At 49.9% G+C, this 26,471-nt stretch overlaps 4 protein-coding genes across 4 annotated transcripts in view; 1 reads left to right on the forward strand and 3 right to left on the reverse strand.

Annotated features, from left to right (window-relative positions):
* The window catches only part of RPS6KA4 (ribosomal protein S6 kinase A4), a 336,421-nt gene that overhangs the window by 306,289 nt on the left and 3,661 nt on the right, over positions 1-26,471 (reverse strand). The window lies entirely within an intron of this gene.
* On the reverse strand, positions 1,487-13,223 carry GPR137 (G protein-coupled receptor 137). The gene is made up of 7 exons (XM_056853045.1): positions 12,858-13,223; positions 10,344-10,393; positions 7,832-8,057; positions 5,901-6,050; positions 4,865-4,993; positions 2,080-2,174; positions 1,487-1,699 (listed from the first exon to the last, which is right to left on the reverse strand). The coding sequence occupies exons 1-7, from the start codon at positions 13,221-13,223 to the stop codon at positions 1,531-1,533; spliced, it is 1,185 nt and encodes a 394-aa protein (XP_056709023.1). The 3' UTR covers positions 1,487-1,530.
* Positions 16,431-21,832, forward strand: BAD (BCL2 associated agonist of cell death). The gene is made up of 3 exons (XM_056853051.1): positions 16,431-16,664; positions 20,241-20,410; positions 21,710-21,832. The coding sequence occupies exons 1-3, from the start codon at positions 16,499-16,501 to the stop codon at positions 21,830-21,832; spliced, it is 459 nt and encodes a 152-aa protein (XP_056709029.1). The 5' UTR covers positions 16,431-16,498.
* LOC130480503 (glyoxal reductase-like) lies at positions 23,480-26,182 on the reverse strand. Its single transcript, XM_056853046.1, has 2 exons — positions 26,136-26,182; positions 23,480-24,344 (listed from the first exon to the last, which is right to left on the reverse strand). Exons 1-2 carry the CDS (start codon positions 26,174-26,176, stop codon positions 23,480-23,482), a joined length of 906 nt encoding a protein of 301 aa, XP_056709024.1. The 5' UTR covers positions 26,177-26,182.

A 26,471-nucleotide genomic window follows, 5' to 3' on the forward strand; every position in this document is an offset into this window, starting at 1 on the left:
GCCCAGAAGATGGCCAAGATGCTCTCCCTCTCATGATTTCACAGGTAGTTACCCAGGATCTCCAGTGGAGGCATTTATTCCACCCACACATTTGGCTGATTTGTCTTTGGCGTTGTCAGATGGTCTTTGCCTCCCCGAACCTCCTGCCAGCTCTCATACCAATTTAGATTACTGATTTTATTCTTTTTTTCCCATCAAATTGCAGTCAACATGGTGGTTTTCAAAGCAAGAGAAGATCAGAGGTGGTTTGCCATTGCCTTCCTCTGCATAGCAATCTTGGATTTCCTTGGTGGTCTCCCATCCAAGTACCATCCGGAGCAGACCCTGCTTAGCTTCTAAGAGTTGACGAAATCAGAATAGCCTGGGGTATCCAAGTCAGGCCAGACTACTGCTACTCAACTGTTATTCAAACGATGCTTTTATTAATTTATTCTTATGATCTTTAAAACAGCACCTTATTTTATCGATAGCTTGCTTTGAACAGCTACCTGGACAGGCTGGCATATAAATACCCTAAATAAATTCAAAAGGTGAGATTTTTAAAATTTCTTTTAAAACACATTTGCGCCAATAACATGATTAAGTGTTGCTTCCAAAATCTGGCCTTGGGAAGAAAGTGGGTTTGTATCAAATGGGTGTGTTTGCCTCCCAGATTCCCACCATCCCTACATGACCACAGAAAAAATCTGAGTCCTTGGCTTGGACTCTGCCAAAAATTTCCATCAGCAGTGTACAAATTCTCCCCCTTCCCCCTCCTGGAGCTGCCCAAACTGGCCCCTCAATTGGGGGGGGCAGGATGGGGGGGCAGGACAGGGGACAAGACAGCAATGAAGGGGAAGTCATGGCTTGCTGTGGGTGGGGGACCAGCAAAAAACCCTGCTTCCATCAGTGGAAATTATCCACAGAATCCAACCCCTTCTTTTAATCTTTGCTCCATTAAGAGCAGCAGTGTTTTCTTGCACCAGCTAAAAGCACAGTTTAGTGGCATAAAAATAATCTTTTTTAAAAAATCAATAAACACACAAAAGATGCTAACACAAATGGACTTTATTGTAAGAGGGGGAATGGAATCGGCACCAAAACTGCAGCGAGTCTAGCACAGGACAAAAAGGTTACTCCCAAACACTGCAGCTCTGGCTGGGGGGGGGGGGGAGAGAAAGGAGGGGAGAAAAAACCCACCCCAATTTTGCCAGGGTTCTATTTAAACAATGACATCACAGATAAAACTGCAACCCCACCCTCCCAACCCCTTCGGTTAAAGTGCCAGAGTTCTAAGTATACTATTGGTATTTAGGAGGTGGAAGATGGGATGTGGTTCAAGCATCGGGGCCCAGAACGCCAGCAAACAAACCACCAGCCCCACGGCTAAGGAAAAAGCTGGATTTCCTGACTACGCAGTTTGGGGGGAGGGGTTGCGGCTATAACGCTCTGTGCATTTGCGTTGCCCGACTTCCAGCATCGGTAAAAATTCCTTCCTTGCCACCCCCAGACTGCTGGTCCCCCACCCCCAGAAACCCTCTCCCACGTTCCTCAGTTCTGTGGGGTGGAGTAGAGGCTGTGGTGGTGGCTGCCAGAGACCGCTGCTTGTGAGAAGAGAAGGGGGGCCGTGGGAGGGTGACCCCCAAACCAGTCCTGCTCACCGACGCTGCTGTGGTTGATGGAGCCGTACCAGCTTCCGCTGCCTAGTCGCCCCGTCAGGCTGCAAAGGAGAAGAATGAGAGAGAGAGAGAGAGAGAGAGAGAGAGAGAGAGAGAGAGAGAGAGAGAGAGAGAGAGAGAGAGAGAGAGAGAGAGAATGAAAGAGAAAGAGCCGAACCTACACAGAACCTCCAGGTTCAGGTGCAGTCTACCTCTGGACACCTGCTGCTGGGGAGCCGAATGGCAGGGGAAGGCAGTTAGCATTTGTGTTTGCCAGAAGCATTAGGTAGGCCAGTTTTGGGTTTTGTCTTAGAGGGATGGGGTGGGGGGAAGCAACTGGAGCCAGTTGCTCCAGCTGCATCCTGTAGAGGCCTTCCGTGATACAAATCAGAGGGCTGGAATCATTGTGAGTGGCTGGGCAGCAGGGGGCAAGGGGGCTTACCTGCTGGTCAGTCCTTCACTATCACGCTGTCCAGGATGGTCAAAGAAATAGGAGCGGGAGACTCCAAGCTGCCGGTTGAAGACACGGCTGGCACTCTATATAGGGAGGGAAAAGCCATTACTAGGAACCTCCTCTCTCATCTGCCCTCCCTTTCCTTCCTCTCTTCCTGCTGTAACTCACAGCATGGCTACTCAGCAGCTTGTTCCCAACAGCCTGAAACCGCCCTTCTTGTCTACCCCAGTAGACAGTGCCATAAGAACATCAGAAGAGCCCTGCTGGATCAGAAGAATGGTTCCATCTAATCTAGCCTCCTGATGCATGCAGTGGCCAACCAGTTCCTCTGGAGGGCCAACAACAGAGCATAGAGTCTGAGGCCTTCAGAGGCCTTCATAAGAACATCAGACGAGCCCTGCTGGATCAGAGCAGTGGTCCATCTAGTCCAGCATCCTGTCTCACACAGTGGCCAACCAGGTCCTCTGGAGAGCCAACAGCAGGGCACAGAGGCTGAGGCCTTCACCTGATGTTGCCTCCTGGCACCGGGATTCAGAGACTGACTGCCTCTGAACATGGACAGCTAAATTCGTGTCCAGTAGCACCTTAGAGACCAACAAATATTTTCGGGGTATGAGCTTTTGAGGGTCAAAGCTCCCTTCATCAGACTATCTTTGACTCCTGAAAGCTCATACCACGGAAATCTTGTTGGTCTCTAAGGTGCTACTGGACTCACAAATCACAAAATCACACAAGGCTGGAAGAGACCACAAGGGCCATCCAGTCCAACCACCTGCCATGCAGGATTACCACAATCAAAGCTCTCCCGACAGATGGCCATCCAACCTCTGCTTAAAGACCTCCAAAGACGGGGACTCCACCCACCCCCAGAGGTAGCGCATTCCACCATCGAACCGCCCTCTCCGTCAGAAAGTTCTTCCTAATGTTTAGGTGGAATCGCTTCTCTCTTAGTTTAAATCCATTACTCCGTGTCCTAGTCTCTGAAGCAACAGAGAACAAGCTAGTTCCCTCATTAACATGGCATCCCTTCAAATATTTAAACATGGCTATCATGTCACCCCTTAACCTTCTCTTCTCCAGACTAAACAAACCCAACTCCTTAAGTCTCTTCTCATAGGGCAATGATTCCAGACCTCTGACCATTCTGGTTGCCCTTCTCTGGACACGCTCCAGCTTCTCAGCATTTTCTTAAATTGTGGAGCCCAAAACTGGACCAGTATTCCAAGTGAGGTCTGACCAATGCAGAATACAGTGGTAGTATTACTTCCCTTGATCTAGACACAATACTCCTATTGATGCAGCCCAGAATTGCATTGGCCTTCTTAGCTGCCATATCACACTGTTGGCTCATGTTCAGTTTGTGGTCCACTAAGACTCCCAGATCTCTTTCACATGTACTGTTGTCAAGCCAACTATCTCCCTGTACCTGTGCCTTATGTTGTTTCTGCCTAGGTGAAGTATCTTACACTTCTCTCTATTGAAATCCAGCCGTTCTACTGCAGACCAACACGGCTATCCTCTAAAACTATCTGAATGTGGAGGCTCCCTTGAGTCACCGTGGCTCCACAAATGTGTGTCATTCCCTTTTTAAGCCACCTAGGATCACAGCCATCCTTATGTGCATTTGCAGGGAGCTCCACCATTTAGCTGTGGTGGGTTTAATTAGAACCATTAGTGCCATATGTCAGCACCCATCAGATTATGGTGTGAAGAACAGATTGTGATGTCGAGAACAGACTGGCACCCTCAACACTGCAAAGATCCCTCTAGCTTCATTTTGACCATTTATGCATGGGAGGTTTTGCCGTTCTCTAGAATTCAAAAAAACAAATCAGTGGGTTATAGATCAAATCAAGCCTGAACTGACCCTAGAAGCTAAAATGACTAAACTGAGGCTATCATATTTTGGTCACATCATGAGACGACAAGAGTCACTGGAAAAGACAGTCATGCTAGGAAAAGTTGAGGGCAGCAGGAAAAGAGGAAGACCCAACAAGACCCGCAGTCCTCAATTTGCAGGATCTGAGCAAGGCTGTCAAAGATAGGACATTTTGGAGGACTTTCATTCATAGGGTCGCCATGAGTCGGAAGCGACTTGACGGCACTTAACACACACACAGAATTCTCAAAGCTCTGCATGGGGGCTTCTTTTTGAGTTTTGAGAATTCAAAAGGTAAAGGTAGTCCCATGTGCAAGCACCGGGTCATTCCTGACCCATGGGGTGACGTCACATCTTGATGTTTACTAAGCAGACTATGTTTACGGGGTGGTTTGCCAGTGCCTTCCCCAGTCATCTTCCCTTTACCCCCAGCAAGCTGGGTACTCCTTTTACCGACCTCAGAAGGATGGAAGGCTGAGTCAACCTTGAGCCGGCTACCTGAAATTGACTCCTGTCGGGATTGAACTCAGGTCGTGAGCAGAGCTTTTGAGTGCAGTACTGCAGCTTACCACTCTGTGCCACAGGGCTCTTTCTTTTGAGAATTAGGATGGATAAAATGTGCATTGAGAGAGCAGCAAATCCAAGGCATAACCTCCCATGCATAAATTGTTTGCTTTTCCCCAAAGCAATGAGGACTGGAAATGTGTTCTTTAAAAAAAAAAAAAAAAAAAAACCCCATATTACATTACATGAAATCCTGAACCATGGTTCTGTGCAGTATAAAATGCTTAGGGCCACCAGGAAGCCTGGAAACCCCACTCCACGACCCCACTTGAGGTCTTGCTTCCATCATTTACTGATCTGGTTCACTCCTTTCCAGGCTCCCCCTCTCACCATATCCTGAGCAGGCCGGTGCACCCGGAAGAAGCCAACCAGCAAGGTAGTGGGCAGCAGTTCCCAAACAAAGAGGATGAGGCCGAAGACGATGTATCCTTGGTCTCCCAAGTCTGTGATTAGATCCGCCTGAGATGGGAGCGGCAGAAAAAGAAGAGTTGGTTTTTATACCCCACTTTTTTCCACCTTTAAGGAGCCTCAAGGAGGCTTGCGATCACAATCCCTTCCTCTCCCCACAACAGGGACCTTGTAAGGTAAGTGGGGCTGAGAGTTTGGAGAGAATGGTGACTGGCCCAAGGCCACCCAAGCAGGCTTCATGTGGATGTGGCCTCCCATCCAAGCACTAACCAGGGCCCATCACGTTAACTTCTGAGATCTGATGAGATTGGGTTTGCCTGGGCCATCCAGATCAAGGCTCACCCGGTAAATAACAACCCATTAAGCCCATTAATGGATTTCCCCCCTCCTCCAGGCAGTTGGTAACCCTACCTTCAGCCCTGACGTAGGCTCGACTGCATTGTCAAGGGGCCAGTTACTGCTTCTGGCCAAAGAGAATCACTGTGCCCTGGCAATTCATAGAATCATACAGTTGGAAGGGACCACCAGGGTCGTCTAGTCCAACCCCCTGCACAATGCGGGAAATTCACAACTACCTCCCCCACATCCCCCCCAGTGACCCCTACTCCATGCCCAGAAGATGGTCAAGGTGTCCTCCCTCTCATCTGCTTAAGGTCATAGAATCAGCATTGCTGACAGATGGCCATCTAGCCTCTTCTTAAAAGCCTCCAGGGAAGGAGAGCTCACCGCCTCCCAAGGAAGCCTGTTCAACTGAGGAACCGCTCTGTTGGAAAATCTGTGCTGCTAGATGCAGCCGTTTGCCACTGCAGCTCCTTCTCATGTGGCCATGAATTCCAGAGGCTGATGAGGCATGGCACAAAGACCGTTTCAGATGTCCCAAAGATGAGACCGTCCCTTGTTCGGGGCTCTGCCCAGATGAGCTGCAGCCCTGCCCCACCCGTTGCCTGGCCGCGCTCACCTGGTCCGATACGTTGTACCAGTCATAGTCGAAAGAGTCGAGACGGGTGCGGGAGGACAGGGCCAAGGCAGCCAGGTTGTAGCATGCCCGGCTGGCGTACAGCAAGACGATGGTGCCGCCCATGGCAGCCGTTTGGCACAGGGTGGTGCCCTGTAAGGAAAGAAGCAAGCGGATAAGGAGACTGATGGCTGGAAGAAGAAGAAGAGTTGGTTCTTATATGCCGACTTTCTCTACCACTTAAGGGAGACTCAACCTGGCTTACAATCACCTTCCCTCCCCCTCCCAACAACAGGCACCCTGTGAGGTAGGTGGGGCTGACAGAACTGTAAAAGAGCTGTGACTAGCCCAAGGTCACCCAGCTGGCTTCGAGTGTAGGAGTGGGGAAACAAATCCAGTTCACTGGATTAGCGTCCGCAGCTCATGTGGAGGAGTGGGGGAATCAAACCCGGTTCTCCAGATCAGGCTCCACCGCTCCAAGCCACCGCTCTTAACCACTACACCACACTGTGCTATCTGTTGCTGTAAGTCTGCTCCTACTGTGTGATTTTTGCCTGGTTTAATGTGTCATGTTTACATGCTTAAGCGGTTTCAGATTTCTGCAATCCAAACCCAATTGCCCTGTTTATTTGATGCCCCATCCTGATGATCTTTTCTTTTAAAAAACCAATCCATTTATTGAATAATATTCAATACTTGAGAGTACGTAATACATAACATATAATACAATATCCATGAGGTAAGATTTGACAGTCTAAACAATGTTCTATAACTGTATCTTTTTTTTTTACTAATTCTTTAGATTTATTTCTATTCCAAAAAGTAATAAAGGGAGACCAGACTTGTACAATCTTATCTTGTACAAGATTATCTGTCTCCATCCCAGAACTTCCTATACACTGATATTTTCCCCATTAACATACTACACCATAATTTCCTTAGTTATTTCTCAACATCTGGTGATTTCTCCTATCTCCTTGCCTCAGCTATAAACATTCTGGCTGCAGTGAATAAATTTCCTGTTAAACACATCTTGTTAACTGAGATCCCCTCTGGGCATAATGTTCAAAAGAGCTACACTAGGCTCTTTTCGTAATTCTATATGCCCTAAAACACCTTATTCCAAAAAAACTTGTATAATCGGGCACTGCCACCAGATATGAACGAATGAACCCATATGCCGTTTACATCTACACTGTAGATTTGATATAGTTGATCAGGGGGTTAGAGCAACTGCCCTATGAGGAGCAGTTGAAATGCTTAGGGCTGGTTAACTTAGAAAGAAGGCAGTTAAGGGGAGATAGGATAGAGGTCTACAAAATTATGCATGGTATGGAAGGTGGACAAGGAGAAGCTTTTCTCCCTCTCTCATAATACTAGAACACGGGGTCATCTGCTGAAGCTGGAGGGGGAGAGATTCAAAACAGATACAAGGAGGAAGTACTTCTTCACACAACGCATAGTTAAATTGTGGAACTCCCTGCCCCAGGATGTGGTGATGGCTGCCACCTTGGAAGGCTTTAAGAGGGGAGTGGACATGTTCATGGAGGAGAGGGCTATCCATGGCTACTAGTAAAAATGAATGCTACTCATGATGCATACCTACAGTATCAGAGGTGCATGCCTATTATATTAGATGCTGTGGAACATAGGCAGGACAATGCTGCTGCAGTCGTCTTGTTTGAGGGCTTCCTAGAGGCACCTGGTTGGCCACTGTGTGAACAGACTGCTGGACTTGATGGGCCTGGGTCTGATCCAGCAGGGCTTTTCTTATATTCTTATCCTGTTGAACATATTGACTTATTCTGTGTAATTCGTCTTGAGCCTCAATGAGTAAGGTGGACTATAAATAACGTAAATGAATACATAAAATGAAATAAATGAGAAAAGGTAGGCCACAGAATCCCACCTGCACCAAACTCAGCAGAACCCACCTTGGCTTCCAGGTAGATCCGGGTGGAAGGGGAGCCACGGGCAACGAGGCAGAGACAGAGGGCGAGAGAGACGGCCCCCAGCACGAACAGCGAGTCATTGATGAGGACCCGCGCCAGCACCACGGCCCAGGGCTCCGCCCGGCGTGCCCGCACGAGCACGGCACACGCCACGTTCACCACTAGGAAGAGGATGCTGGCACCCAAGCATGCCCCCCGCACTGCCAACCTGGGGGGAGAGAACAGGATGGAGAAAGTGTGTCAGGGCACCGTATGAAGAGCCCCACTGGATCAGAGTAAGAGGCCATTTAGCCCAGCATCCTGTCTTCAGCAGGGGCTGATCAGATGATTCTGGGAAGCGTGAAGGCAAGAGTCCTCCCAATAACTGGGCATTCAGAGGTACACTGCCTCTGAACATAGATGCTCTATTTTCCAATCATAGTATAAAACGAACAGCACGACTGCAACAATAACTAATTGTATTATGAATCATACACTCCAAATACAGTAAAGTAGATAATACAGAAATACAGTCATGTTAATTGAAGTCAGTTCACACGCAAAGTATTCTAAACCCCAAAAGTTCATGAGCTGTACATAACACCATGCTAGGACAATGCTCGGGCAGCAGAAACCTGCCCAATCCAAAGAAGGTAGATGCTGTTGCTAACCGTCAATGCACATGTCATTTGAGATTGTGCAAATTGAACCTTTTGGGGTCTATTAACTTTGATACCATACTACATTCATGAATGCAGGCTGAGGAAGCATTTGTTTGAAACGTGGAATAATATATCTGGAGGTCCCATTCCTGCACTCTTTTTTCTACCCCTGGGCAAGCCTATATCCTGAACTCCTATGTCTGAGCAATCTTACAACAGCATCTACCACCTTTGGATTGGGCAGCTTTCTGCTGCCCCAGCATTGTCCTAGCATGGTACAGCTCATGAACTTTGGGGTTTCGAGTACTTTGCGTGTGAACTGACTTCAATTAACGTGACTGAATTTCTATAATATCAGTTTCAGTCACCTTTATTGGCATGATAATAGTAATAATAGTAACAGGAATACATAAAACTCCATACTCGCTCAAAAGAGTCACACGTACAACAATATAGCCAAAACTTAACCATCAATTTAAAACTCTTAAGTTTTAAATGCTGTAATAATACATTCTTGCAAATGACAAATGAGAACCAGGACCTATTGCACAGCTCAGCTAATACCAATACCCTTTTATGTATTATTTCCCAGTGTCTGTATCGCCTCAGTTGGTTTTATTGTTTATTTATTCCCTTACCCTCTTATTTTTAATAACTATCGCTAGAAACTCGGCCACCTGTTTGGAAACAGCAGGAATCCTATCCGCTAAATCAAAATTTGGTACCATCATTTGCTAAATCTTTTAAGGACATAAGGTGAGGGTTAATTCGTTCTAGACATTGTTTATAATGCAAGGGACAATATAGGAGAATATGTTCTACTGATTCTGGTTCTTTCAACTGACAGCTACATAGTCTTTTGTTCCGAGGAATACTCCTATATCTACCAGAAACTATGGCTGATATAATATCTACTTTACTGTATTTGGAAGAAGAGTTGGTTTTTATAGGCTGACTTTCTCTACCATTTAACGGAGACTCAAACCGGCTTACAATCACCTTCCCTGCCCCTCCCCACAACAGACACGCTGAGAGGTGGGTGGGGCTGAGGGAGTGTGACTAGCCCAAGGTCACCCAGCTGGCTTGTTATGTAGGAGTGGGGAATCAAACCCTGTTCTCCAGATCAGAGTCCACCGCCCCAAACCACCGCTCTTAACCACTACACCATGCTGGCTGTCGAGTGTATGATTTATGATTTATAATCTAGTATAATTTGGAGTGTATGATTTATAATACAATTAGTTATTGTTGCCACCATGCTCTTTGTTTTATATACTATTGATGGTTTCAGCATAGGCTTTTCATTTTGGTTTATCGTCTATTTTCCAGTCATACAGGATAGCAGCTCATAGGCCTCTCCTCGGCCCCCTAATCTGTTGAAGCTCCTTAGGAAGCTATCTAAGGTCAGGGCTCTCCACTGGAAGCAAAGATGCTTGGAGCCAAAGCTCTCTCTTCATGTCCTCCCCACCCTTTGTATTTGCCCCACATCTACCCCCCCTCCGAGCAAGAGGGAAGAAGAAGAAGGGTTGATTTTATATGCCGATTTTCTCTACCACTTCAGGGAGACTCAAACTGGCTTACAATCACCTTCCCTCCCCCTCCCCACAACAGGCACCCTGTGAAGTGGGTGGGGCTGAGAGAATGTGACTGGCCCAAGGTCGCCCAGCTGCCTTCGTGTGTAGGAGCGGGGGAAACAAATCCAGTTCACCAGATTAGCCTCTGCCGCTCATGTGGAGGAGTGGGGAATCAAACCCGGTTCTCCAAATCAGACTCCACCGATCCAACATGTGGGAAGGGAGGATGCAGGTGTTATGATTTACACATACAAAAACTGGGCACCCGTGGATACTCACAGGCCTCTGGTCAGTTCAGGGCGGTATTTTGCTTTGGCCTTGAAAACCACCTGGAAGGGAGTAGAGGGGTGAGGGAGAGATTAGCAATGCACAAGATGGGGGTGGGGAGAAGCCAGCCTGAAACAACCGATCTGTCACCCCTCCTGCCACCAAGGCCCAAAGCCTAACAGCATGATAAAGGAGCTCAGTTGTAACGGCATGGCCTGCAGAGACAGATGCCCGCTTGCGCACTTCAGTCAAAGGGACAGTGTGGGAGAAGCACTGTGACAAGTGCCTGTGCACACCCTTCACCACTCCCTAGGTCCAAGGTGACCTGCCTACTTGCGCAAGGCCCACTACGGTTGGGAAACGCCTCCATGTAACTCATTCCAGAAAAGTAAATGGCCAGGCCAGATATGCAAGTGACCTTTAGAGCACAGCTATGTGGCACAGAGGTGGGCAACTGACAGACACACCTCCTCCTGTCTTTATGTGTATGGGAGACATAAGGGGGGGAGGCAGAGAAAAGCCCCTTCCAGATTCCCTCTGTTTAGCTGAGACTTTTTCTAGTTTTACATGATTTAGAAAAACGATGATTTCAAGGTTTCTGACGGACTGTGAACCACTGGGCAAAGAATGGTGTGGATTTAGGAGAAAGCCCCACTGATCTAACAGTTACAGCAGTTTTTCTTCCTCAGTGGAACAGGCTTCCTCAGGAGGTGGTAAGGTCTCCTTCCCTGGAGGTTTTTAAGCAGAGGCTAGATGGCCATCTGTCAGTAATGCTGATTCTATAACCTTAAGCAGATGATGAGAGGGAGGGCATCTTGGCCATCTTCTGGGCATGGAGTAGGGGTCACTGGGGTGTGTGTGTAGGGGGGAGATGATTTGGAATTTTCTGCATTGTGCAGGGGGTTGGACTAGATGACCCTGGTGGTCCCTTCCAACTCTATGATCTGAAGAGCCATTCGCCAGATAACCAACTCTCAATTTCCCATTGTTAAAGAGGGAATAACAAGTGTACTGCGGTAAAGAAGGCTGTCAAGTCGCAACCAGCCCATGGCGATCCCATGATGTTCCACCTCAGAGGGGTTTCAAGGCAACAGGTGAGCAGAGGTGGTTGGCCATTGCCTCCCTGTGCTTAGCAGCCTCTGTTGAGTTTCTGAGGTATGGCAAGATTGGGCTAGCCTGGGCTACTAGGACTGCCACAACAGCATGCTACTTAAGAATGTTCATAGTCATTCACAGACGTTCTCAGGAGCCTTTACACCAACCCTGCAAGGTTGTTCACCTTTACAACCGTAACAACCCACATCGATGATGGGAGGCCAAGGACAAAAGAGAGAGGTGCCACCAGGCGTATTCACAGAAGAGGCGAGATTTGAACTAGGGCTTTTCAGTTCACGGCTCAGTCTCCTAACCCTGATGCGGCACTCCCTCTCAACAAGAAACACTGGCAGCAAGTTCATGTTGTAAGTTTAGACAGCGAATGCCAATTTCTAAAGCCCCGGGATAACCAAAGATGCAGGCAAAGATATACATGCTCCACCATTCCTATTAGTTCACAGATCCAAAGTACACAAAGATTTTGAAGCTGAGTATACTTGTGTGTGTAAAGCGCCGTTAAGTCGCAGCTGACTTATGGCAACCCCAGCAAGGGGCTTTCAAGGCAAATGAGAAACAGAGGTGGTTTGCCATTGCCTTCCTCTGCAGAGCCTTCCTTGGTGGTTTGCCTTCCAAGTACTGAGCCTGCTTACCTTCCAAGATCTGACGAGATCAAGTTATACCATGCCACCTTCCCTCCCAGCTGAGTATATAGCCTTCATAGGTCCTTTATGCATGGGTACTTGGACTCATGTCCACCCTGTCTGCCTCAGTTGTTCCTTATGTTCGCATGAGTTTTCCGTCCATTAGAAATGACCTCGCTGCCAGCCCTTGCAATGTCCGGGTCCTCCCATTCCAACTCTTCCCTCTCCCCTGAGCTTAGCCTGGCTGAAATCTCCGTGCAGAAGGCAAAGCACCGGACCCAGCAGCTGGCTTTCTCTCATAGCCAATCATAAAGCAGTGTGTAAAGAGGCAGGGGTTCAAATACTTCCTGCTCCCTCAGAGCTATTTTTGAGCAGAAGAAAGGCTTTTTAAAACCGAGGGTTGGATTTCTTTCCCCCTTTCTTTCAGATTGCTCCATTTTTTGTTCTTAAAATGCTTTTTTATGTGGCAATTGGGTTTTGAGGTGGGGAATTGTCTCTCACAGTAAGCACTGCAAAGTAAGCCAATTACAAAGAGGCATTTAGAGGGGCGGGACTTGATTTGAGCTTAGAGATTGCTGGTGCAGAGATTCCCAACTGGAAAGCGTGGGTTCAGCCAGCAACGAACCTCAGATAAAACTCCCATGCATAAATGACCAATATATAAACAAGGCCCCTCTGATGCTCCCATTCACAAACCCTTGCCAAAGAGGGCCCCCTTCCCAGCCATTCTACATTGGCATCTTTACCCACAAGCCACCAGGGCCACCGGCGCACCTTCATGAGCGTTTACCTGGGCAAAATACAGGTTCATGAGGGTCAAGGTGAAGAACTGCAGGCAGACCGGGCAGCAGTAGAGAAGCCAGAAGAAGAAAGGACCCAAGTGGTTGGCCTTGAGGGTGTTTCTGAAGTAGAAGGAGAAGAGGGTGGTGCGCAAGGCGGCCCAGAAGAGGCAGAGGAAGAGGAAGACAGTCTGGTAGCTGAACTTCTTGTGGCGATAGAAGAGAACCAGCCAGAGCTGGGCGTAGACTGAGAGGAAAAGCAAGGCGTACAGCGCCATGTACAGCGCCGTGAGCCCAACCTTGACTGCCGGCGGGAAGGCCGGCGTGAGGCGTGAAGCTGGAACGACCTCGCTGAGGTTGCCGAGGACTTTCTCCATCTTGAGCGTTGCAGTCTTTTTTTTGGGGGGGGGGGGGTGTTTCCCCCAATCCAGCTAGGAAAGAGTCATGTCCAGGAGGCAGGGTGTCCGCCGGGCATCAGCGGAGACTTGCTCGCTTCGGCGGAGGAGTGGCCCCCAGCTTTGAAGGGCTATCGGTTACATCCTTCAAGGCTGAGGGAGGGCGGCCCTCTGAGAAGCTGGATCAAGGGCTTTGGGCCGATTCCATGGAGGGTATAGAAGAGCAGAGGGGGGCAAGCCGAAACAGCACCTTTGGTGCCCACCCACCCTCTCTGCTACAAAGGCATAGAGAGGAGAACTGGATCCAATTCTTGGTGTGAAAATCACCCCGAACCCTGTAAGTGGGAAGGCAGGTCGGACAGCAGTTATTTAGGAATCCCTGTCACGAGAACGAACGAACAAGGGCTGCCCTTGAAATGTAGCATTCCTTTCTGGACCCCCCCCCCTCCAAACCCCCTATCTATCCCTAAACCAAACGCCGGCCAATTTCTGAGACTGCGCACTGTCTTGCCTCTGCTGTCCCAATCACCAGTCCCTTACGGCAGGTTCCAGCTCTCAGTCTTTTGTCCACCAGTTCATGGACCCCTTTATCCTGTCTCCCCCAGATCCTGGGACTCCTGAGTCCCCCAGCCACCAGCTCTTGGACCCCTTCCCCCTGCCTCCTCCAGGCCCTCGGACACCTGGGTCCCTTAGTCCCCCCCCCCACACACACTTCTCCAGTTTCGGGGCGTCCCTTAACCCCTTCCCTTCCGGATGCCTGGGGCTCTTGGCCCCCCTCCCCTCAATTTCTCACCCCCCCTGACCGGCCTCTTTGTCCCTCTCTTGTCCATGGCCTTGCCTCAGGCCCTCGGACGCCTGGGTCCTTTTATCCTCCCCCCACCGGCTTCCTAACGTCCCTCCCGCACCCTCGGCTGCCTGGGTTGCTTGGTCCTTTCCAGAGTCCCAAGCGCGGGCGGCCCCCCTCGGCTGCCTTTCCCCCCCGATTTGGGGGAGGAAGGGTCCCCCCCCCCCCGGCCTAGAGCGCTCCCCAGCTGCCTTGACTCCCGTCCGTTTCCCCAGCTACGCAAAGTGCGCAAGCCCCGCCTCCTCTGCCTCACCGACTTAGCGAGAGGACCACAACGTCTTCCTCATCACCTTCCTCTTCCCCTTGCGCAAAGGACGTAAGCTGCGCCGAGAATGGCATTGAGCAGGGAGTGTTCTGGCTAGAGCGGCGCGGCTGCTTCCGGCCGCCATCTTAAGTGTGGGCAAAGAGGGTTGCCCCGGTTTTTTTTTTGCCAGTGCCGATGGAAGTTGCCCGGGCAAGGCTTTTGAATTGCCTCCCGCTAAGGATCCCGTAATCGTTCAGCCCGGTAATTATGAAACCATTTTTATAATTATATAATTTGAATTATCTCCACGTATATCACAGAAATGCCCATTCGGCTTGTCATATCAAAGGACTCCCTTCACAGAGGCTGCTACCGTTCTCTTGAAGCCTGTGCAATAGCGATGGTAGTTGCAAAAACTAACGCCGACTCTCATCGAGCAGAGCATTTTGGCCTTGTACGGTTTGAATAATAATAATGGCAACAGAGAGTCATATAAGCTCTGACAATAATAGATTCAGAAACTGACACTGTGTTCAGAAACTGACACCGAGTGAGCTATTCACGCATTTACTTACATTTTATTTATACTGTAAAACGCACATGCTGCTTTCCCGACAGAGATCAAATCGGTTCGCAACGGAGAGAAAAAAGATTTCACAACGCAATCCTTCTAAAAACATTGCTTTAAAAATGAACTTAGAAGGATGTCACGCTATTAGAGATTGCACATGCCCTGTAAACGTACAACCCTGGCAAAGCAGTAGAAAAACGAAGGAAAGCCAGGAAGAAATTTGGAAATTGGGGTGATGGGGGGGAGGAGAGACCGATTCCACCGGAGGGCATTTTTGCAGAGAAAATTTTGCAATCTCTGCGGTCCTTTCGCTGTCAATTAAAAGGGGGGGGGAGAATCCTAAAGGCGATGGGAGGAGCTGAGCTCGCCAGTGGAAGGAATAAGCCCCTCCCCCTTGACGTCAGCAACCCGGATTGGGCACGGAAGGTGGCAGTTCTCCATTGCCCCGGCGACTGTGGCTGGGTCCCTGCTGGTGTAAACAGTAAGGGTGGAGAAGAGAAAGAGAGGGGACCCCCCCCCCCGCAATTTAGGTAAGCCGGAATGGAGGTGAATGGGTGGCCAATGGAGGCGGGTGGGGGGAGAGAAAGAGGCCCAGGATTGGGAAGAGATTGAGATGCCAGATCTGGAGAGGAAAGGAGGGAGAGGAGACCACTCTGGGGTGGGAGAGAAAGCAGGAAGAGCTGGGGATTTGGGGGAAAGGGGGCATGGGGGGTGGGTCCAGGACTGGGGACAGGGGCCCCCACGGTCCAGGGGGCCAGAGAATCAAAGAACAGAGTGGCGACAGAGAGCCGGGAAGGAAAGAGAGCCTTAGGGGAAAGTGCAAGCATGTTTGGGGCTTCTCAGAAGAGGAGAGACTTCCTCCAGGGGCACCCCAAGGTGGGAGACTGCGAAGGAAGCAGAGAATTAACCGTTACTTCCACACCAAAGGATCGGCGTATTCATAACAGCATGGAGAGCCAGCGTGGCGTGGTGGTTTGGAGCGGCGGACCCTAATCCGGAGAACCGGGTTCGATTCCCCACTCCTCCCCATGAGCGGCGGACTCTAATCTGCTGAACTGGATTTGTCTCCCCACTCCTCCACAGGAAGCCAGCTGGGTGACCTTGGGCTAGTCACAGCTCTCTTAGAGCTTTCTCAGCCTCACCTACCTCACAGGGTGACTGTTGTGGGGAGGGGAAGGTGCTTGTAAGCTGGTTTGATTCTCCCTTCAGCGGTAGAGAAAGTTGGCATATAAAAGCCAGCTCTTCTTACTTCTAATGATACTTACCATGTATGTAGCACTTATCAAGCATGCTGAAAACTTGGCATTAATTATCTTGACAACAACCCTGTAAAATAGGCCAGAATTGCTGTGATCCCACAAGAGGCGGGTGCTGTGGAAGTGCCTTGCCTGAAGCTACTGAGTTTGTGGCTGAGGTGAGATTTGTACTGGGGACTTCCTGGTTTTCAGCGCAGCTGTTCCTCTCCTTCTCTTGGACACTCACTTGTTTTGATGCCTGCTCTTTCTCCCCCCCCCTCCCTTCCACAGCTGGGCCAGCAACCCCACAGACCCCTGGATAGTGGGAAGTCGGGGGTTGGGGGCCATGCCAGCCCCCCGACAATGTTCCACATTCCTGAGTACCATGATGAAGACGCTTTCCCAGTGGAAGAGAGGGATCTGCCGGACCACAAGCTGAACTGGAGGGGAATTGCCGGAGAGGGCAAGGAGCCAGACAGTTCAGCAGACCGTGGGACCACTCGCACTGAGCTCCAAGGTTTGCAACTGGGCAACATTTCCCTTTTCTTCATCCTGTGCCTCTTATGGGGTGCTCTGGGCAAAACTGTCGTATGCCTCCTATAGATTCTCTACTCTCTCGCCAGTATGGTGTAGTGGTTAAGAGCAGTAGTTTGGAGCGGTGGACTCTGATCTGGAAAACCGGGTTTGATTCCCCACTCTTCTACATGAGCGGCGGAGGCTAATCTGGTGAACTGGATTTGTTTCTCCACTCCTACACATGAAGCCAGCTGGGTGGCCTTGGGCTAGTCACAGATCTCTAAGCCCCACCCACCTCACAGGGTGTCTGTGGTGGGGAGGGGAAGGGAAGGTGATTGTAAGCCGGTTTGACTCTTCCTTAAGTGGTAGAGAAAGTCGGCATAAAAAGCAACTCCTCTTCTTTCATTTACTTTTGTTTGCTCAGATCTATGGTATCGCTATGGACTCTTCATTTTCTTAAAATCTAGCTGTTCTACTGCAGACTAAGATGGTTTTGGCTCAGTAGTAGAACATCTACTTGGTAAGCATAAGGTCCCAGGTTCAATCCCTGGCGTCTCCAGTTAAAGGATTGGACAGTAGGTGATGTAAAAGACCTCCAAATGACACCCTTATTTTTTCACATTAATCTGTAATCTTTGTTTAAAACATAATGTAGGGGCTCTCTGTTGCCGGGAAATCTAATTGCAAAGGATCTTGAACTCTTGAGTCATTTATAATAATCATTATTAAATGCTGCCAAGTTGCAATGAACTGATTGGGACCCCCAAGGGGTTTTCAGGGCCAGAGATGAGCAGAGGTGGTTTGCCGTTGCCTTCCCTCTGCATAGCAAGTCTGGTCTTCCTTGATGGTCTCCCATCCGTATACCAACGATGGCCAACGCTCCTTAGCTTTCCATGCTTTGACAAGCTCAAACTCGTCTGGGCTGCTCAGAGACATCGGAATGGATTCTCTCTCTCTTGTGTTTTTTCTCCTAAATGTCCTCCAAGTTCAGTATGTGGTTCCCCCTTCCTTACAACAACCCTGTGAGGTAGGCTAGGTTAAAATTCAGTGACTGGCCCAAGGTCTCTCAACAAGCCTCATGGTAGAGTGAGCACTTGAACCTGGATCTCCCAGAGCCCAGTCTTAATATTCTAACAGCTGCCCCACAGTGGCTCTCTGCTAGGGATGCCAGCCACCAGGTGAGTTCTGGGGATCCCCCAGAATTACAGCTCATCTCCATTACAGAGATCGGTTTACCTAGAGAAAATGGATGCTTTGGGGGGTGGGCTCTTTGACATTGTACCCCACTGAGGTCTCTGTCCTCCCCAGACTCCACCCCCAAATCTCCAGTTTCCCAACCTGAATCTGACAACCCTACCCCATTCCCCACCAGTGACCAGGGGAGACCTGGCAACCCTCCTGTCTGCATTGCACAATTAAATTACAACAGAGAGTTTTGGTCTTCTAAGAATATCAGATTCCATACAATAGAATATGACCACAGTCATTAACACAATTCAGTTTTCATTGGTTAGAGCAGGGGTGTCAAACGCATTTGTTACAAGGGCCGGATATGTCATGAATATCACTTGGTTGGGCCGGGCCATGCCTCGCCAGCCCAGATCGGGACTGGGAGGGGGGGTGGCTGCCTCGGCTGGCTCACAGGCTGGCTAAGAGCTCTCAAGGGGCCGGATCCGGCCCGCGGGCCTTATGTTTGACACCCCTGAGTTAGAGCTTAGCTGAATGGGCGTGTCCTGTGGCAAGCGTTGCTTCAGACAGAAAGCAGCAGCCCTCTTGGAGTCAAAGCAGCTTAAAGCATTCTCCTCTCCTCCATTTTATCATCTGTGAGGTAAGTTAGGCTGAGTGTGTATGGCTGGGCCAAGGTTACCCAGCAAGCTTCCACAGTAGTGGTAAGTCCAGGAAGAAGAGGAGAAGAGGGGACATGATAACCATCTTCAAGTACTTGAAAGGCTGTCATATAGAGGATGGTGCTGAGTTGTTTTCTGTTGCTCCAGGTCGGACTAGAACCAACAGGATGAAATTAGATCAGAAGAGTTTCCGTATAGACCAGTGGTTCCCAACGTGGGCCACACGCCCCACAGGGGGGCAATTTGATTTTTAAGGGGGGCAATTCGAGAATGAGTTATTAACAGTAAATTACTTCAGCTGTCTTTTCGTTCTTTTATTTTTCTCATTCATGGATGCCATGTTTTTTGGAAGCTTATTTAGACCAGGTTAATTGCCTTTTAGACTTCCTCCACGTGAATAAGAGTTCACTTTTTGAACAATAAGAATTATATGTCACGGGGGGAATCAGGATTTTAGAGATGCTTAGGTGGGGCATGGTCAAAAAAAAGGTTGGGAACTACTGACATTAGGAAGAATTTTCTAACAGAGCGGTTCCTCAGTGGAACAGGCTTCCTCTGGAGGCGGTGGGCTCTCCCTTCCCTGGAGGTTTTTAAGCAGAGGCTAGGTGGCCATCTATTAGTAATGCTGATTCTATGACCTTAGGCAGATGTATGAGAGGGAGGGCATTTTGGCCATCTTCTGGGCATGGAGTAGGGGTCACTGGGGGTGTGTGGGGGAGGTAGTTGTGAATTTCCTGCATTGTGCAGGGGGTTGGACTAGATGACCCCAGTGGTCCCTTCCAACTCTATGATTCTATGAATTCTACCCCCTGAGTTCTGACCAGTGCAAATACTTAATGTGAAAGATAGGTTACATTAAAAAATGTGTCACGGAAATCAGATTGTGGTCTTTTAGCCTGATCCTTTTGATGCTACAACTACGGGGTGGGGTTAGGGCCAGCGGCCAGCTGATTCTGTAGTTAAAGGGAACACCCCACCGACTGGCAGGGTTTTCAGCGTAGAGAGTTGTGAACACCCTAGCATTTTCATGGCAGTCTTGAATATTTCATTCCTTTACATAAATAGGCCAGCAAGAATCGCTTTCCCACAGGGAAGCTTTCAGCAATGAGTTTTTTTACGAATGAACGAACACACATACACAGATCCAATTTTTCTTCCAAGCAGCTCAGGGTACTTACATCCCTCCCCTCCTCTCACATTGTGTCTCCACAATTCTGTGAGAGCCAACGATGTCCGATATCAACCAGCCAGCTTTGTGGCGGAGGAGAGAGGGGCTCAAAACCCAAATAAGCCAGCTCTGTACCCAGCACCTTGTTTCAATTTATACCCTGCCTTTCTCTCCAATGAGGACCCAAAGCCACTTATAACATTCTTCCCTCCTCCATTCTGCTGTCACGACAGCCCTGTGAGGTAGGTTAGGTTGAAAGAAAGTGACCGGTCGCAGGTCACCCAGTGAGCTTCCGTGGTAGATGAGGATTCGAAGCTGGGTCTCTCAGATCTAGTCAGACGCCAGCAATCGCTGCACCCTTCTATCCAAGGAAGGTGATTGTAAGCCAGTTTGATTCTTCCTTAAGTGGTAGAGAAAATCAGCATATAAAACCAGCTCTTCTTCTTCTATGCCATAGTGACACTCAGAGCCAGAAATGACGAGCATGGGTCTGTGGTAATAACTTGGGTGGACTCGTTGGCAAGTTTAGGATAACCCCACACGGCTGTGTTTCTCCTGTCACCTCACTCCCCAGAGCTGAGGCACCGCATCAGGTCAGATCCTCCCTTGCCCGAGTCGGAGCCGCCAGATGAGGTGGGCACGTTCCGGGGCCGTTCGCAGTCTGCCCCTCCCATCCTGTGGGCTGCCCAGCGATATGGACGGGAACTGCGGAGGATGAGCGACGAGTTCCATGGGGCACTGCAGGTGAGACCGGCGCATCCCACTGGTTCGTGTTCCCTGGGGAAAGGATGCGAGTGAGCTTTATGGTGTACGTTTGTGTAAGTTGTATGTTCGCGCCATTAAATATTATTGATTTGGGGGGTGTTATTTATTTACTTCAGTTTATATCCCACCTTTCTCCTCAATGGGGATCCAAAGTGACATACAGGATTATTTTCTCCTCCATTTTCTCCTCCCAACCCTGTGAGGTAGCATAGGCTATGTGTGTGTGGTCGGCAGAGTCAGGATTTGAATCTGAGTCTCCCACATCCTAGTCTGACATTTAGCCACCACACCACACTGGCTCTCTAGTGAGTTCATCATTGGCATGGATAGTCTTCTGTCAATATTTATTTTTTTAATATATTTTTATACCACCGTTCCCGACTAAAGCTGGGCTCAGGGCAGCTAACAACATAGAATTACTATTAAAATCATTAATATAATATGATTAAAACATTAGATTAATAAACAATAATGGTGCCCTGATCATGGCTCTCAGATGATGGCATCATTTCCAGGTTTGGAGAAACCAGGCATACTCAAGAGTGGGGAGTCACAAAGGTGTTAAATGATGGGCATAAGATAGGGTTATGAAAAAACAAGTAGGGAAAAGAGGGAAGAGGAGGGAGAAGGGAAATAAGGAAAAGAAGAGAAAGGGGATGGGAAAGTGGGGGGAGTGTAATTCTTGGTGGGGAAGTGACTCCATTAGTGGCCTACAGCCACTGCTATAACCGTGATAAAAGACAGTCATGTATACTGGAAAACCGCGCATTTGGAAGAGCTGTTCAAGCATGCATATTTCACACATACTGTGAACCCAGTCTCAACCCACGTTAAGGACTTTTGTAAGTCAGACAACCGATTTGCTGCCTTGTAAGGGCAGAAAGGCGGGATACAAATTTTGCAAATGAATAAATATTTTGTTTCCGAGAGTGCTGCCTTTCAATAATTTTTTTCCAAAATGGCGTACAAGAGTTAAAACGAAATCAAATGGCCAATCAGTATTAAAAATCTACAATTAACTACCAAAACAGCACAGCTGAGGCAGTACAAAAGGGAAAAACAAAGGAGCTATACAAATCTCCCACAGGAGAGTGATCACAACAGAAAGGGGGCCACAACAGAAAAGGCCCTTCAAGAGGCACCAGTTCACTCGGGCACCCTGTGAACGAAAGGTGCCAGGAAGCAAACGAACCCCGGACTCCGTCTTGTCACATAACAACTGCGTTTGTTTGTGGGGGGGAGAGATACCGCCTTTCGCTCACAGCTCTTCTCTTACAGAAGCTGCCACGTCCCAAGAGCGCAGGTACCGCCTCACAGATGTTTCGAACATCAGGCTGGAAGGAGACCCTGCATTCCTGGTGGCGACGGAGCTCCCCAGGGCTTCCCAGAAGTCCTCCATGACCGATTTGCTGCTGCTTTAACGAACAAAAGAAGGGTGGGCGTGGGGGGGATGGGCAATAAGTAGGATCTGTGTAGCATGTTTTCTTATCCCAAAGTACCCAGGAAGGGGGGGGGGTCATTCCTCCGCACCTCCCCACCCATTCCTCTGGAAGGGGGTGCCCTCTTTGACTCACACTATAGTATGTTGTGTAACCAGTTTACTTCCTACCCCCAACCCAAGTACTTTTTCTAAAAAAATAAAACAAAAAACACTGTATGGATAATTAGAACAGAAACTCTGAATTGTTTTTTTTCTAAATATGAATAAATTTGTAAAAGCCTTTATTAAAATGCTGTTATTTCTGGCATCTGGTATGTTGACACTCGTCACTCGAGCGATTACAAATCCTCCCCTGAAGCAGAGGCTGGCAACAAACTCTAGAGCAGGGGTCCTCAAACTAAGGCCCGAGGGCCGGATCCGGCCCCCGGAGGGCTTTTGTCCGGCCCGGGGACCAAGGAAGCCAGTCCCCCCTTGCCCCCCTCCCCAGAGCTTTTCTGGGCTTCCTGGCTGTGTACGCACAACTGGAAGCCTCCCTCCCGCCACAGTCGCCCCCTTCCCTGCTCCCTCTCCAGCCCAAAACCCCTTTCCTGGGCACACAAGGCATCTTGCTGCTTCGCGTGCCGCCCGGTCGCACCCTTCCCCCTCTCCCTCCCAGGCCCAAAACCTCCTTTCCTGGGTGCGCGAGGCGTCTTGCTGCCTCGCACGCCGCCCAGTCGCCCCCTTCCTGTCCTGGTGTTCCTGTTTTAGCCACAGTTGGCAGCGTTCTCACGGCTCGGGGCTCTCTCTCCTCCTGGGGGTATCCTTGTGGCCTGGAGGTAATTGTAGGGGCCCCTTGGGGGGGGGGCTGGGCATATCTCCAGGGAGAAGAAAAAGACTTGTGGCCATTTATGCACAGGAGGTTTTGCCTTGGATTTGCCGCTCTCCAGATGCACATTTTCCCCATCCGAATTCTCAGAACTCAAAAGTAAATTCCCCCACCCCCACCCCAGGGGAGAGTTTGGAGAATTCGGATGGGGAAAATGTGCATCTGGAGAGCGGCAAATCCAAGGCAAACCCTTCCATGAATAAATGGCCTTGGTTTTTACATGCCAACTTTCTCTACCACTAAAGGGAGACTCAAATTGCCTTACAATCCCCTTCCCATACCCTCCCACAACAGACTCCCTGTGAGGCAGGTGGGGCTGAGAGAGCGCTAACAGAGCTGTAACTTGCCCAAGGTCAGCCAGCTGGCTTCGTGAGTAGGGGTGGGGAAACCAACCAGGTTCACCAGATTAGCCTCCGCTTCTCACGTGGAGGAGTGGGGAATCAAACCCGGTTCTCTAGAGTCCCCGCTCCCAACCACCACTCTTAACCACTACAGGGGGAATGACTGGGCTTGTAAGGAGGATGCTTTTCCGGAGAGCCCCCTCGCGCTGCTGCCTCCTCCCCCGAAACAGTCCGGCCCCCAACAGTGTTTGAGGGACAGTGAACTGGCCCCCTGTTTAAAAAGTTTGAGGACCCCTGCTCTAGAGGCTTGGACTACCGAGGGAAAGAATGTGCAGATTTTATATCCAAAAGGGACTTACAAACTTTGGATTCATGTTCGCTGCTCTCCCCCACCCCACCCCCTAGGCCACACCGCTGGGGTCCCAACAGTAGTGTTTCCCACAATCCAGCACTCTTAATTCCTCCATCTCAGTTTGGGTCAAGTTCCAATTCCAGAGCTGGCCGTTCTCGGCTACGCGGGTTGGGGAGGCCGACTTGGGGATGACGCTCACGCCCTGCTGCAGAGCCCAGCGCAGCAAGACCTGAGCGGGGGTCCGCTGTTGCCGGTCGGCGACCCTCATGACCTCTGGCCGCCTCACGAGCTGGCCAGTTCCCAGTGAAGAATAAGCCTGCAGGTGGATGCCCTTCTGGCGACAGAAATCCAGCAGCTCCGACTGGGCCAGCTCTGGGTGGAACTCGACTTGGAGAACAGCTGGGGGCACGCGGCAGCTCGTGAGCAGCTCCTGGAGGTGCCCAATGGTGTAATTGGAGACCCCGATTGCCCGGAGCTTCCCAGCTTCGTGCAGTCTCTCCAGAGCTCGCCAGCTCAGTTGCCGACGTTCTCGATTGCCTTTATCTTCCTGAGGCCGGCCTTGGGTGCCCGGCCAATGGATGAGGTAGAGGTCCAGGTAATCACAGCCCAGTTCCCGCAAGCTGCGGAGGCAGGCTGCTTCGGCGGGTCCCTCTCCGTGGTCTCTCGGGCTCAGCTTGCTGGTAAGGAAGACGTCCTCGCGGCTGAGGCCATAGCGCGGTAGGAGCTCACGTAGCGCGTTCCCTATGGCTGCCTCGTTGCCGTAGACGGCAGCCGTGTCCACCAAACGATAGCCATTCTCTAAAGCAGCGTTCAGACTGAGGCGCACCGCCTCCTTGTCTTGCAGGTGGAAAGTGCCCAGCCCCAGAAGTGGCATAGGAGCTCCGGTATTCAGCCATATTGTACGTTCTGGTGGCCTGGGAGGGACAAAAGAGGCAGGTTAGATTTCATGCCCTTCTCTTGGAAGTTCCATATTCAACTGGGTAAATATTTACATGAAAGCTGGACAGTGAAGAAAGCTGATAGGAGGAAAGTAGATTCCTTTGAAATGTGGTGTTGGAGGAGGGTACGGTATTATGGATACCATTGACTGCCAAAAAAAAAAAATCGGTGGGTTATAGATCAAATCAGGTGTGACAGCACCCCAGAGATCTCCCAGTAATAATTGGCTTCCAGACTGCCAGGGAAGGAATTTCTGCCTAGCTACAAGACTGCTCTGTGCACTGGGTCACAGGGCTAAGAGTCATGGAGTGTCAGAGTGAACGATAAACAATGATAGGAGAAACTGGATGCAACTGTACTGAGTCGCCTTTCTGTCTGTAATACAATCAGATATGCATAACTTGTTGATATATCGTCATAACTTGAATTTGGATAAATATCTCTTCCCCACTATAATCGGGACTCAGAGATTTCTGCCCATTAGGGCCTCTGGGTCAGCAGCTGCAAATAAACTGTTTTCTTGATAACAATCTTGGGTCTCCCTCTCCCCCGCAAACCCCTGTTTTACTCCAACACAGGCCTGAACTGACCCTAGAAGCTAAAATGACTAAACTGAGGCTGTCATATTTTGGTCACATTCAGGGTCCCTTTGACCCTCTTCTGTGATAGTAAAAAGGTAAAGGTAAACTGGTAAAGGTCCCCTGTGCAAGCACCAGGTCATTCCTGACCCATGGGGTGACGTCACATCCCGACGTTTACTAGGCAGACTTTGTTTTTTTACGGATACCCTGGACCGCCAAAAAAAACAAATCAGTGGGTTTTAGATCAAATCAAGCCTGAACTGACCCTAGAAGATAAAATGACTACACTGAGGCTGTTGTACTTTGGACATATTATGAGAAGACAAGAGTCACTGGAAAAGACAGTCATGCTAGGAAAAGTGGAAGGCAGCAGGAAAAGAGGAAGACCCAACAAGAGATGGATTGACTCTATAAAGGAAGCCACCGCCCTCAATTTGCAAGATCTGAGCAAGGCTGTTAAGGATAAGACACTTTGGAGGACACTGATTCATTGGGTCGCCATGAGTCGGAAACGACAGCAAAATATTGTCGAAGGCTTTCAAGGCCAGAGTTCATTGGTTCTTGTAGGTTATCCAAGCTGTGTGACCGTGGTCTTGGTATTTTCTTTCCTGATGTTTCACCAGCAGCTGTGGCAGGCATCTTCAGGGGCGTAACACTGAAGGACAGTGTCTCTCAGTGTCAAGTGTTCAGCTCAAACCCCTTTTACTAGGCAGACTTTGTTTTTTCACGGATACCGTGAAAAATCAGTGGGTTTTAGATCAAATCAGTGGGTTTTAGATCAAATCAAGCCTGAACTGACCCTCGAAGCTAAAATGACTACACTGAAGCTGTTGTACTTTGGACGTATTATGAGAAGACAAGAGTCACCGGAAAAGACAATCATGCTAGGAAAAGTGGAGGGCAGCAAGAAAAGAGGAAGACCCGACAAGAGATGGATTGTAACGAGAAGAAAAAAACAGAATGTGGTCTGAAACACACGCAGCACCAGGGAAAGGGGTCTGTGCGTCTGCATCTCCGGAACCGCAGGTGGTGCAAAGGCCCGCGCACGAGGAAAAGGGGCGCTGGCGCAAGGGCGGCAGCCAAACGACTGGGCACAACTACGCCCGCCCCCCTCCCGGGGCACAAAACCCACCGGGGGAACCACGGACTCCTCGCCCAGCCCAGCCCAGCCCCGCCCCGCCTCACCAGGACCCCGGAAGCTCCCGCGCCGCTTGCTGGTTCTGCATGGCCGGTCTGTCGCCCCAGCGCGTGGCTGGAGCCGCAGGCGGCCCTGGAGCGGGAGGGACAACGGGTGCTGTCCAATCAGCGCGCAAAGAAAAGGGCGGGAGGCGTGGCCCGCAGGGAGACTAGGAAAGTCAATAGAACGGGCTGCACCGCGGGGGGGGGGAGAGTGAAAGGCGAGGGTCCGTGTGCGCATGCGCTCTTGCTTGCTTGCTTGGGGACCGCTGTGCTGAGTTTGCGCAGTCCTCCACTCAGTGCGGTGGAGATGCAAAAAAAGAGGAGGGGGGACGGAGAGAGGGG

This window comes from Euleptes europaea, chromosome 7, assembly GCF_029931775.1.
Source record: "Euleptes europaea isolate rEulEur1 chromosome 7, rEulEur1.hap1, whole genome shotgun sequence".
Lineage (NCBI taxonomy): Eukaryota > Metazoa > Chordata > Lepidosauria > Squamata > Sphaerodactylidae > Euleptes > Euleptes europaea.